The 13,490-nt window shown below is 38.5% G+C and overlaps 1 protein-coding gene across 2 annotated transcripts in view; it reads left to right on the top strand.

Annotated features, from left to right (window-relative positions):
- The window catches only part of Epha6 (Eph receptor A6), a 969,479-nt gene that overhangs the window by 822,733 nt on the left and 133,256 nt on the right, over nucleotides 1-13,490 (top strand). For both annotated transcript variants that reach the window (XM_006521787.3, NM_007938.2), the window contains one exon: nucleotides 12,427-12,636. In XM_006521787.3, the coding sequence (XP_006521850.1) occupies nucleotides 12,427-12,636 (210 nt within the window). The remainder of the gene's footprint in view (nucleotides 1-12,426; nucleotides 12,637-13,490) is intronic.

Genomic DNA, 13,490 nt, shown 5'->3' with positions numbered 1-13,490 from the left:
TCAATATTTCAATTCAGAATTATCAATACTGAGGGTGCTACTTTGTACAAATATGTAATATAAAATGGCAGTACATTTAGCACCATTTCAATTATTATTAAAAATTCTGTTTTAATTCCAAACTACTATTCATCAAATGATTTTCTTTAGGAATTTCACCTCTACTCTTCAATTAGCAAACTCAACGGTTCTAATATAATACAATCTAGAAGTATATCAATTTGATAGTTATGTGCTGAAGAATTACACAAGAAAATATTGTCTTTGTTTTTCATAATTAAAGCATTATGTTTTCATAACAGCAGAAAGCATCACATGTTCAGCAGAAACCCTGCAGTTCCTAACATCTAAGTTTTATGACGGAGCTGATGTATTTCAAGCGGCTGTGATCCCTTGGTACCTCATGTCATCACAGCATGCCCATTGCAAAGTGCACATTTGTGTTCAGAGCCAGTTCTGAAGCAAAGTCCCAACAATGCAACATGAGCTGAAAACACCTGGATTTTCCTCACAATTGTTTTTAATTAATTTTTGGGCATTGCATAGCCCTAAACTTTCTACTATTAGAAAGTTTACTTTCTAATATTCCCGACCCCATACCCAATTACATAATCCCATGAGCTACAACCCATAGTTTACAAAGCTCTGCTGTCAGTATTTATAAACCCTAGTTCCACTGGTACATGATGGCAATCATCGCTCCACTTATCTCTCATAGTTATTTTGAGAATTAAATGGAAACATACCTGTAAGATTTAAGATTGTTACATGTTTATAATGACTTATAAATGTTGTGTATTTTCCCCAGGCCAATGTGGTAGCATATAAGATATGCTGACCCAAATAATATTTCATTATTTAAATATCTAATTTAATATGTAATAATATTTCATTTTGGACCTTACCTTTATTTTATTTTTATATTTATCTTTATTTTTCGAAATAACAAGATTTTAGTTTTGGGTTTGCCATTAGAAAAAGAACAAGAATCAACACAAATAACAAGGAATCCACTAGGCAGTTCCCATCTGTCTTAAATGGCTGTGGATTTCCCCCAAAATCATGACTTAGCAGATTCCACTGCTTGCTTGTGTGAGCTCTGATTTTACATTCACTCCCCGGGTGCAAACAGGTCACTTCCAGCAACACTTAGTCAATTGATCATGGTGGATGGTGTCTTTGATGTGTTCTTTGATTCGGTTTGCGAGTATTTAATGGAGTTTTTTGCAACAGTATTCATAAGGGAAATATGTCTGAAATTCTCTTTCTTTGTTGAGTCTTTGTATAGTTTAGATATCGAGGTGATTGTGGCCTCATAGAATGAGTTTGGCAGTATTCCTCCTGTTTTTATCTTGTGGAATAGTTTGAAGAGTATTAGTATTAGCTGTTCTTTGAAACTCTGGTAGAATTCTGCACTAAAACCATCTGGCTCTGGGATTTTTTTTTTTTTTTTGATTGGGAGATTTTTAATAACTGCTTCTATTTCCTTAGTGTTTAAAATACTATTCAGATTGTTTACCTGCTCTTGATTTAGCTTTGACTTGGTATCTGTCTAGAAAATCATCCATTTCATTTAGAATTTCTAATTTTGTGGAGTAAAGGCTTCTGAAGTAAGACCTAATAATTCTTTGAATTTCTTGAGTGTCAATTGTTATGTCTTGCCTTTCATTTATGTTTTTGTTAATTTTAATTTTGTTCTCTCTCTCTCTCTCTCTCTCTCTCTCTCTCTCTCTCTCTCTCTCTCTCTCTCTGCCTTTCAGTTAGTTTTGTCAAGAGTTTGTCTATTTTGTTGATTGCCTTAAAGAATAAAGACATATATTTTTAATGTGCCACCATTTAAATGACCATCATGCTTATTCCTGCCTTTAGTCTATCTCACAAGTGTTGATCTTGAGATTATATAATCCCAGACAAAATTTAGAAATACTAATGTTCCACGAATATGCCAAGGACAAAATTTTTAAAAGGCTGTTTTTAACTTTCTCAACATGTAGCAAAAGAGAACATAACAATAGCAATCAGTTTTTACTTGGGTGTTATTATCTTGATTTATATTAGTCTCCTGACCTTTTATCTATCAGGGTTTTGTACCATTCACACAAGTATAAACTTAGTGGTAACAAGCAGAGATTTGTCATATTGTTATTATGAAAATCGTTTTGACTCCATGGACTTAGAAAGAATTGCTCAAATGAATTAGAAATTAATAAGGAACATTGTGTAGCCTCTGAAACAACAGTACAAAGTAGTTCAGGTTATTTTCACACACCAGTATCTCCGTTTTTAAATGCCACTGCTTGTGATTGTTAGAGCACAAATTGCCACGCAGTTGATAGGAAAGCAGTTGATCCAACTCTCTTCAAGTGTTTTTGTAACAATATTAAAATGACCCATTAAAACACACACAATCACTAAAACATAGAAGAATTCAAGTGTTCATCAACTTTCAGTGAATACAAAAGAAATAAAAAGTAACAATACAGAGATAAAACACTGATTATCTGCTACAATGTGAAAGAGTCTTGGAAACATTAGGCTACAACATGCAAGAAGTCAGCTATAAAAAGCTGCATGTTTCTGATTGGAAAATATTGAGAGCAGGCAAAATCCCAGGAGGATAGAAAATAGGTTAGTGGTTGCATAGCATAGTGGGACTACCGGGCATAGTGGGGATGTCATGGTGGTTATGCGATGATTCTCATGAGGGTCATGGGAAAAAATCTTAAGCTGTATTAATGTTGTGTGCTTTCAAAGGATGAGTGTCATGCTATGGGAACTCTGTGTTACTAAGCTCTTGAAAAGAATATGATGCTGCATTGGTGAAGACTTGATAATGGGACCTTTAAATAGGATTGGTGGGTATGTAAACTAGTCCAGCCATTATGAAGGATCAGTAAAGATGTTCCTCAAACACCCAGAAATTGAAATGCCATGTAACTCACTCATGAGTTACAATCTGAAGGAGTCTAAGGCAGCAATAAAATAGAGATCCGTGTACACCCTTTATCACAGCACAATTCACAGTAGAGCCACATGGAGTCAGCATAGGAGCCCACTGATGGATGCACAGAAGAAAAAAATGTGGCGTATGTAATTGTGCATTCTTCAGCCATTAAACAAGAATGAAACCAATGTAATTTATTCCAGAATTTGGATGGAAGTAAGGACTATCCTGTTAAGCAAAGTTAGCTAGTATTAGAAGGGGAAAGATGGTTCATCTGGTAAAATGCCGGTATAAAGGATCTGAGTTTGCAATCCCAGAACACAGATAAAATGTGCAGGGTGCACACGTGCAAACCTAAGGCAACAGTGCCTTGGCCTAAAAATAAGGATCTTTTAAAAGATGGACAATGATAGAAAACATCCAGTATCAACATTACATACACACACACACATACACACACACACACACACACACACACACACACACACACACACACCACTGTCCAGGCTTAAAGACATAACATTTCTTGAATATATAGAATTTAAGAAATGAAAGGAAAATTAACAAAAACATAAAATTATTAATGTAGAAGTGAGGCTAAAGAGATTAGTAAGGGGGCTGGAGAGATGGCTCAGCCATTAAAGACTAGGCTCACAAGCAAAGTTATAAGAGATTAGTGGGGGGCCAGAAATGGGATGGAATTCAAGTGTTTCACATAAGTAATATGAGGGTAAATATCAACAAAATATATTATACATATGCATGATAAAGTCCTAATGAAGTTCACTATTACTAATTTTAAAATGTGTTTAAGTTGGTCCGGGACCCGCCGAACTTAGGAAATTAGTCTGAACAGGTGAGAGGGTGCGCCAGAGAACCTGACAGCCTCTGGAACAGGCAGAAGCACAGAGGGGCTGAGGCAGCACCCTGTGTGGGCCGGGGACAGCCGGCCACCTTCCGGACCGGAGGACAGGTGCCCGCCCGGCTGGGGAGGCGACCTAAGCCACAGCAGCAGCGGTCGCCATCTTGGTCCGGGACCCGCCGAACTTAGGAAATTAGTCTGAACAGGTGAGAGGGTGCGCCAGAGAACCTGACAGCTTCTGGAACAGGCAGAAGCACAGAGGGGCTGAGGCAGCACCCTGTGTGGGCCGGGGACAGCCAGCCACCGTCCGGACCGGAGGACAGGTGCCCGCCCGGCTGGGGAGGCGGCCTAAGCCACAGCAGCAGCGGTCGCCATCTTGGTCCGGGACCCGCCGAACTTAGGAAATTAGTCTGAACAGGTGAGAGGGTGCGCCAGAGAACCTGACAGCTTCTGGAACAGGCGGAAGCACAGAGGCGCTGAGGCAGCACCCTTTGTGGGCCGGGGACAGCCAGCCACCGTCCGGATCGGAGGACAGGTGCCCGCCCGGCTGGGGAGGCGGCCTAAGCCACAGCAGCAGCGGTCGCCATCTTGGTCCCGGGACTCCAAGGAACTTAGGAATTTAGTCTGCTTAGGTGAGAGTCTGTACCACCTGGGAACTGCCAAAGCAACACACTGTCTGAGAAAGGTCCTGTTTTGGGCCTTCTTCTTCGGCCAGGAGGAGGTCCAAATACAAGATATCTGCGCACCTTCCCTGTAAGAGAGCTTGCCAGCAGAGAGTGCTCTGAGCACTGAAACTCAGAGGAGAGAATCTGTCTCCCAGGTCTGCTGATAGACGGTAACAGAATCACCAGAAGAACAATCTCTAAACAGAGTCAACTATAACTACTAACTCCAGAGATTACCAGATGGCGAAAGGTAAACGGAGGAATCTTACTAACAGGAACCAAGACCACTCACCATCACCAGAACCCAGCACACCCACTTCGCCCAGTCCAGGGAACCCCAACACACCTGAGAACCTAGACCTAGATTTAAAAGCATATCTCATGATGATGGTAGAGGACATCAAGAAGGACTTTAATAAATCACTTAAAGAAATACAGGAGAACACTGCTAAAGAGTTACAAGTCCTTAAAGAAAAACAGGAAAACACAATCAAACAGGTAGAAGTCCTTACAGAAAAAGAGGAAAAAACATACAAACAGGTGATGGAAATGAACAAAACCATACTAGACCTAAAAAGGGAAGTAGACACAATAAAGAAAACTCAAAGCGAGGCAACACTAGAGATAGAAACCCTAGGAAAGAAATCTGGAACCATAGATTTGAGCATCAGCAACAGAATACAAGAGATGGAAGAGAGAATCTCAGGTGCAGAAGATTCCATAGAGAACATCGGCACAACAATCAAAGAAAATGGAAAATGCAAAAAGATCCTAACTCAAAATATCCAGGAAATCCAGGACACAATAAGAAGACCAAACGTACGGATAATAGGAGTGGATGAGAATGAAGATTTTCAACTCAAAGGTCCAGCAAACATCTTCAACAAAATTATTGAAGAAAACTTCCCAAATCTAAAGAATGAGATGCATATGAACATACAAGAAGCCTACAGAACTCCAAATAGACTGGACCAGAAAAGAAATTCCTCCCGACACATAATAATCAGAACATCAAATGCACTAAATAAAGATAGAATACTAAAAGCAGTAAGGGAAAAAGGTCAAGTAACATATAAAGGCAAGCCTATCAGAATTACACCAGATTTTTCACCAGAGACTATGAAAGCCAGAAGAGCCTGGACAGATGTTATACAGACACTAAGAGAACACAAACTGCAGCCCAGGCTACTATACCCAGCCAAACTCTCAATTATCATAGAGGGAGAAACCAAAGTATTCCACGACAAAACCAAATTCACGCATTATCTCTCCACGAATCCAGCCCTTCAAAGGATAATAACAGAAAAAAACCAATACAAGAACGGGAACAACGCCCTAGAAAAAACAAGAAGGTAATCCCTCAACAAACCTAAAAGAAGACAGCCACAAGAACAGAATGCCACCTTTAACAACTAAAATAACAGGAAGCAACAATTACTTTTCCTTAATATCTCTTAACATCAATGGTCTCAACTCGCCAATAAAAAGACATAGACTAACAAACTGGCTACACAAACAAGACCCAACATTTTGCTGCTTACAGGAAACTCATCTCAGAGAAAAAGATAGACACTACCTCAGAATGAAAGGCTGGAAAACAATTTTCCAAGCAAATGGTATGAAGAAACAAGCAGGAGTAACCATCCTAATATCTGATAAGATTGACTTCCAACCCAAAGTCATCAAAAAAGACAAGGAGGGACACTTCATTCTCATCACAGGTAAAATCCTCCAAGAGGAACTCTCAATTCTGAATATCTATGCTCCAAATACAAGAGCAGCCACATTCACTAAAGAAACTTTAGTAAAGCTCAAAGCACACATTGCGCCTCACACAATAATAGTGGGAGACTTCAACACACCACTTTCACCAATGGACAGATCATGGAAACAGAAACTAAACAGGGACACACTGAAACTAACAGAAGTGATGAAACAAATGGATCTGACAGATATCTACAGAACATTTTATCCTAAAACAAAAGGATATACCTTCTTCTCAGCACCTCATGGTACCTTCTCCAAAATTGACCACATAATAGGTCACAAATCAGGCCTCAACAGATTCAAAAATATTGAAATTGTCCCATGTATCCTATCAGATCACCATGCACTAAGGCTGATCTTCAATAACAAAATAAATAACAGAAAGCCAACATTCACATGGAAACTGAACAACACTCTTCTCAATGATACCTTGGTCAAGGAAGGAATAAAGAAAGAAATTAAAGACTTTTTAGAGTTTAATGAAAATGAAGCCACAACGTACCCAAACCTTTGGGACACAATGAAAGCATTTCTAAGAGGGAAACTCATAGCTATGAGTGCCTTCAAGAAAAAACGGGAGAGAGCACATACTAGCAGCTTGACAACACATCTAAAAGCTCTAGAAAAAAAGGAAGCAAATTCACCCAAGAGGAGTAGACGGCAGGAAATAATCAAACTCAGGGGTGAAATCAACCAAGTGGAAACAAGAAGAACTATTCAAAGAATTAACCAAACGAGGAGTTGGTTCTTTGAGAAAATCAACAAGATAGATAAACCCTTAGCTAGACTCACTAAAGGGCACAGGGACAAAATCCTAATTAACAAAATCAGAAATGAAAAGGGAGACATAACAACAGATCCTGAAGAAATCCAAAACACAATCAGATCCTTCTACAAAAGGCTATACTCAACAAAACTGGAAAACCTGGACGAAATGGACAAATTTCTGGACAGATGCCAGGTACCAAAGTTGAATCAGGATCAAGTTGACCTTCTAAACAGTCCCATATCCCCTAAAGAAATAGAAGCAGTTATTAATAGTCTCCCAGCCAAAAAAATCCCAGGACCAGACGGGTTTAGTGCAGAGTTCTATCAGACCTTCAAAGAAGATCTAACTCCAGTTCTGCACAAACTTTTTCACAAGATAGAAGTAGAAGGTATTCTACCCAACTCATTTTATGAAGCCACTATTACTCTGATACCTAAACCACAGAAAGATCCAACAAAGATAGAGAACTTCAGACCAATTTCTCTTATGAACATCGATGCAAAAATTCTTAATAAAATTCTCGCTAACCGAATCCAAGAACACATTAAAGCAATCATCCATCCTGACCAAGTAGGTTTTATTCCAGGGATGCAGGGATGGTTTAATATACGAAAATCCATCAATGTAATCCATTATATAAACAAACTCAAAGACAAAAACCACATGATCATCTCTTTAGATGCAGAAAAAGCATTTGACAAGATCCAACACCCATTCATGATAAAAGTTCTGGAAAGATCAGGAATTCAAGGCCAATACCTAAACATGATAAAAGCAATCTACAGCAAACCAGTAGCCAACATCAAAGTAAATGGAGAGAAGCTGGAAGCAATCCCACTAAAATCAGGGACTAGACAAGGCTGCCCACTTTCTCCCTACCTTTTCAACATAGTACTTGAAGTATTAGCCAGAGCAATTCGACAACAAAAGGAGATCAAGGGGATACAAATTGGAAAAGAGGAAGTCAAAATATCACTTTTTGCAGATGATATGATAGTATATATAAGTGACCCTAAAAATTCCAACAGAGAACTCCTAAACCTGATAAACAGCTTCGGTGAAGTAGCTGGATATAAAATTAACTCAAACAAGTCAATGGCCTTTCTCTACACAAAGAATAAACAGGCTGAGAAAGAAATTAGGGAAACAACACCCTTCTCAATAGCCACAAATAATATAAAATATCTCGGCGTGACTCTAACGAAGGAAGTGAAAGATCTGTATGATAAAAACTTCAAGTCCCTGAAGAAAGAAATTAAAGAAGATCTCAGAAGATGGAAAGATCTCCCATGCTCATGGATTGGCAGGACCAACATTGTAAAAATGGCTATCTTGCCAAAAGCAATCTACAGATTCAATGCAATCCCCATTAAAATTCCAACTCAATTCTTCAACGAATTAGAAGGAGCAATTTGCAAATTCATCTGGAATAACAAAAAACCGAGGATAGCAAAAACTCTTCTCAAGGATAAAAGAACCTCTGGTGGAATCACCATGCCTGACCTAAAGCTTTACTACAGAGCAATTGTGATAAAAACTGCATGGTACTGGTATAGAGACAGACAAGTGGACCAATGGAATAGAATTGAAGACCCAGAAATGAACCCACACACCTATGGTCACTTGATCTTCGACAAGGGAGCCAAAACCATCCAGTGGAAGAAAGACAGCATTTTCAACAATTGGTGCTGGCACAACTGGTTGTTATCATGTAGAAGAATGCGAATCGATCCATACTTATCTCCTTGTACTAAGGTCAAATCTAAGTGGATCAAGGAACTTCACATAAAACCAGAGACACTGAAACTTATAGAGGAGAAAGTGGGGAAAAGCCTTGAAGATATGGGCACAGGGGAAAAATTCCTGAACAGAACAGCAATGGCTTGTGCTGTAAGATCGAGAATTGACAAATGGGACCTAATGAAACTCCAAAGTTTCTGCAAGGCAAAAGACACTGTCTATAAGACAAAAAGACCACCAACAGACTGGGAAAGGATCTTTACCTATCCTAAATCAGATAGGGGACTAATATCCAACATATATAAAGAACTCAAGAAGGTGGACCTCAGAAAATCAAATAACCCCCTTAAAAAATGGGGCTCAGAACTGAACAAAGAATTCTCACCTGAGGAATACCGAATGGCAGAGAAGCACCTGAAAAAATGTTCAACATCCTTAATCATCAGGGAAATGCAAATCAAAACAACCCTGAGATTCCACCTCACACCAGTGAGAATGGCTAAGATCAAAAATTCAGGTGACAGCAGATGCTGGCGAGGATGTGGAGAAAGAGGAACACTCCTCCATTGTTGGTGGGATTGCAGGCTTGTACAACCACTCTGGAAATCAGTCTGGCGGTTCCTCAGAAAATTGGACATAGTACTACCGGAGGATCCAGCAATACCTCTCCTGGGCATATATCCAGAAGAAGCCCCAACTGGTAAGAAGGACACATGCTCCACTATGTTCATAGCAGCCTTATTTATAATAGCCAGAAACTGGAAAGAACCCAGATGCCCCTCAACAGAGGAATGGATACAGAAAATGTGGTACATCTACACAATGGAGTACTACTCAGCTATTAAAAAGAATGAATTTATGAAATTCCTAGCCAAATGGATGGACCTGGAGAGCATCATCCTGAGTGAGGTAACACAATCACAAAGGAACTCACACAATATGTACTCACTGATAAGTGGATACTAGCCCAAAACCTAGGATACCCACGATATAAGATACAATTTCCTAAACACATGAAACTCAAGAAAAATGAAGACTGAAGTGTGGACACTATGCCCCTCCTTAGAAGTGGGAACAAAACACCCATGGAAGGAGTTACAGAAACAAAGTATGGAGCTGAGATGAAAGGATGGACCATGTAGAGACTGCCATATCCAGGGATCCACCCCATAATCAGCTTCCAAATGCTGACACCATTGCATACACTAGCAAGATTTTACTGAAAGGACCCAGATGTAGCTGTCTCTTGTGAGACTATGCCGGGGCCTAGCAAACACAGAAGTGGATGCTCACAGTCAGCTAATGGATGGATCACAGGGCTCCCAATGGAGGAGCTAGAGAAAGTACCCAAGGAGCTAAAGGGATCTTCAACCCTATAGGTGGAACAACATTATGAACTAACCAGTACCCCTGAGCTCTTGACTCTAGCTGCATATGTATCAAAAGATGGCCTAGTCGGCCATCACTGGAAAGAGAGGCCCATTGGACATGCAGACTTTGTGTGCCCCGGTACAGGGGAACGCCAGGGCCAAAGGGGGGGAGTGGGTGGGTAGGGGAGTGGGGGTGGGTGGGTAAGGGGGACTTTTGGTATAGCATTGGAAATGTAAATGAGCTAAATACCTAATAAAAAAAAATGAAAAAAAAATAAAATGTGTTTAAAATAATAATTTTGTTTTTTGTGGCATTCTCAGGTTATATTGGAAGCTACATTTCCACATGATCTTGTATAACTATTTCCCTTTATTTATACAGGTGTTTAGATTATCAACAGATTTTTTCAAAAAACAAAATTTCTGATACATTGACATAGTAAAACTTCATGTAATAATAACCAAGACTCACTAACTATAAACAATTATTAAAACAATCCAAGAGTTGTTTATGTATTTTATATGTGAATCTGGTTAAAACTCGGGGTTGGATCACTACACTTGTACAGAGAAAGGAATGAGGCTTTTTTTTTTTTTCCTCAGATGGGCCAGGAACTCTTCCTCCTGTTTAGAAGTTGTGCCTGACAGTAACTATGATCTGACAGAACTTTACTTCCTAAGAAAGAAGAATTACCTCTTAAAGTGTAGTATAGTCCTTTCCAGAAAATAGAATTTATGTTTTCAATTCTAAAGTTTTGAGATTCCTAATAGAAGAGAGTTAGGTAGAACACATGATCGAAGAGGCCGATTCACTCTAATAGTGGACTGCCTACAAAGATGGATTGGAAACATAAAGAGCTAATAACACCAAGGATTTTCATTGCTCGGTTATCTCTTGTACATTAATTATACAGCAGAGCCTGCTTTAATGGACACACTTTCTGTGAGGATGCTTTGTTTAAGAAAAACTTCTTCTCTTTACTCCGACTTGAATGTGGAGATACAATCTGAGAGCTATCAGAGAGATTTGGTATATAAAGCCAAGTTTGCACCATTGGTAATGTAAGCTTATTCTTCTACATAACCAATGGGTCAGCCTAGTAGAAGAGGCTGTGGCCTATGAGGGATTCGCTGGGTCTCATCACCCTGTGCCTAAGTGACTCTGGTTTTTATCAAACATTCATGACAACAGCTTGTAACATAGAAAAAAAATGTAATTACTTTTATGTATGCTTCTACTATATAAGATAATATTGCCTTAGTGTCTTACTATATATATATAAATCTACTTTTAATATCATTCATAAATTAAGGTGGCCCAGTATATTAAAATGACTGGAATCCTTTATGCTTCTCTGTAACTCACTGATGATAATGCTCTCCAAACAATTAAATAAATTAATATATATTACTTTTATTTCTATTCACATGTCATCTGATACCAAGACTACTGCCTGTATTTGGCTTTGCTTGTCCTTGCATTTTGCACAGAATACCACTGGACTGCTTTTCCTGTTTCATAAATTATGCATTGTCCTGAACTCTAGGTGGAAGGATAAGATGTAATGTATTGATTATTGTCTGTTTTATTATTCACATTGCAATATATAGTATAATTCTTCTAGCCAAGAACTTCAAATACTTTATTTTATATTTGTCCAAAATAATTGAAAACAAAATTTAGTTATTTTTTGTTTACTTGTGTTATTCTATTTTGTCTGCAGCTTTTCTAAATGCATTTTTTTGTTTATATATCTTCATGTGGTTTTTTTTTGACCTAGCCTTGGCCATATATATATATATATATATATATATATATGTATATATATATATATATATATATTTATACATATAGTATTTCTAAATACTATATTTGGAGAAACACGAATTTCGCCAAATCGCAGGCTTTGGTGCCCTCCTGTCTACTTCTGCTGTCCCAGAGAGGCTTATAAATGCAGAATGTCCATTGTGTATTCTCCACACTCTTTTCTCTCACACCATTTTACTTCAGTTTGCTCCTGTTTAAAAAAAAAAAAAAAGTTGGCATAGTTTTTTCTGGAAGTAGACATGGCTTGCTGTCCTCTGTTCTTGTTTAGCTTAGCTCTTCATCACCTCTAGTTAGCTTTTTATTCCTTCTTTAAATATCAAACAAGGTCTCATATTTTGTTATGAAGACCAGCAGTGGTCAGCTGAATTGATGTGTCTCTCCAATAGATCCTGTACGATTTATTCGTGGTTCAGTTTACTACATATATGTGTATGTACACGCTATTAAGATCAGGCAGCTAATAGGTGTGATTCTCTCACAGAAGCATGATGGCCACTTCACCGTCATCCAGTTGGTCGGCATGCTGAGGGGCATCGCGTCAGGCATGAAGTATCTTTCTGACATGGGATATGTTCATCGAGATCTTGCCGCGAGGAACATACTGGTGAACAGCAACTTAGTATGCAAGGTCTCTGATTTTGGTCTCTCCCGAGTGCTGGAAGATGATCCAGAAGCAGCTTATACAACAACGGTAAGTTTCGGTGCCCTGTTCCGTCACCGTGTTTACTTTTAGTTGTTTAACACTGTTAGAATAATTGTTCCTGGTTCCTCAGTCTCATGTCCTCACTTCTTATTTTCCTAACTGATATGTTACTCAGTTAAAAGGATTTTCTATATTTGAAGGCTCCAAGGGTCGTTGTTGCTGCTGCTCTTCTTTAATAATAATAATAATAATAATAATAATAATAATAATAATAATAACCACACACACTTCTAAGATTTCGTCTTTGAGCTCCTGACACGCTGGAACTCTATGATCTTCATGGAGATGCGTGGCTTGACTTCCTTCAGATTAAACCTGCCCGTGCCTGAGGTATTTTAGCTTTCAATATATGTTCTTCTTAATATATTTAGCAACATTGCCTCTAATACTTCAAGGATAATAAGGAGCCAGGGATTCAGGAATATCTTCTTTTTAGGTGTTACGGGGTAATCTATACACACTTATAAATGAATGACGTGTAAGTTTCTTTGGAGATGTATAAAGACTCTAACAACTCTAACGCATTTTCCAGAGTACTCAGGGGGACGGAACCAGGAAGAAAAGGCTAAAGCTATAACCCAAAGCACCATCTTAAATAATATGATGTCAAATTCACGGTGGATAGCTTAAATATTTATGAATTCTCTAAGTCAATTCTTTGTATCCACCTCCTTGGATATTGTTTAAAGAACTGAGTCTTAACATCTCTATTGAAGTATAATAATCCTGTTATGTTTTAGCTGTGACTGTCATTATTTCTTTATTAAAATTCGGGCCAATGAGTCATTTTATATTTAAAACTGCTTCAGTGAAAAAGCAAGCAAAAAAAGATTACTCAAAAC

The sequence above is a fragment of the Mus musculus genome, chromosome 16 (assembly GCF_000001635.26).
Source record: "Mus musculus strain C57BL/6J chromosome 16, GRCm38.p6 C57BL/6J".
Taxonomy (NCBI): domain Eukaryota; kingdom Metazoa; phylum Chordata; class Mammalia; order Rodentia; family Muridae; genus Mus; species Mus musculus.
Note: the sequence above shows the minus strand (reverse complement) of the source record. Positions and strands in the feature narration are given on the sequence as shown.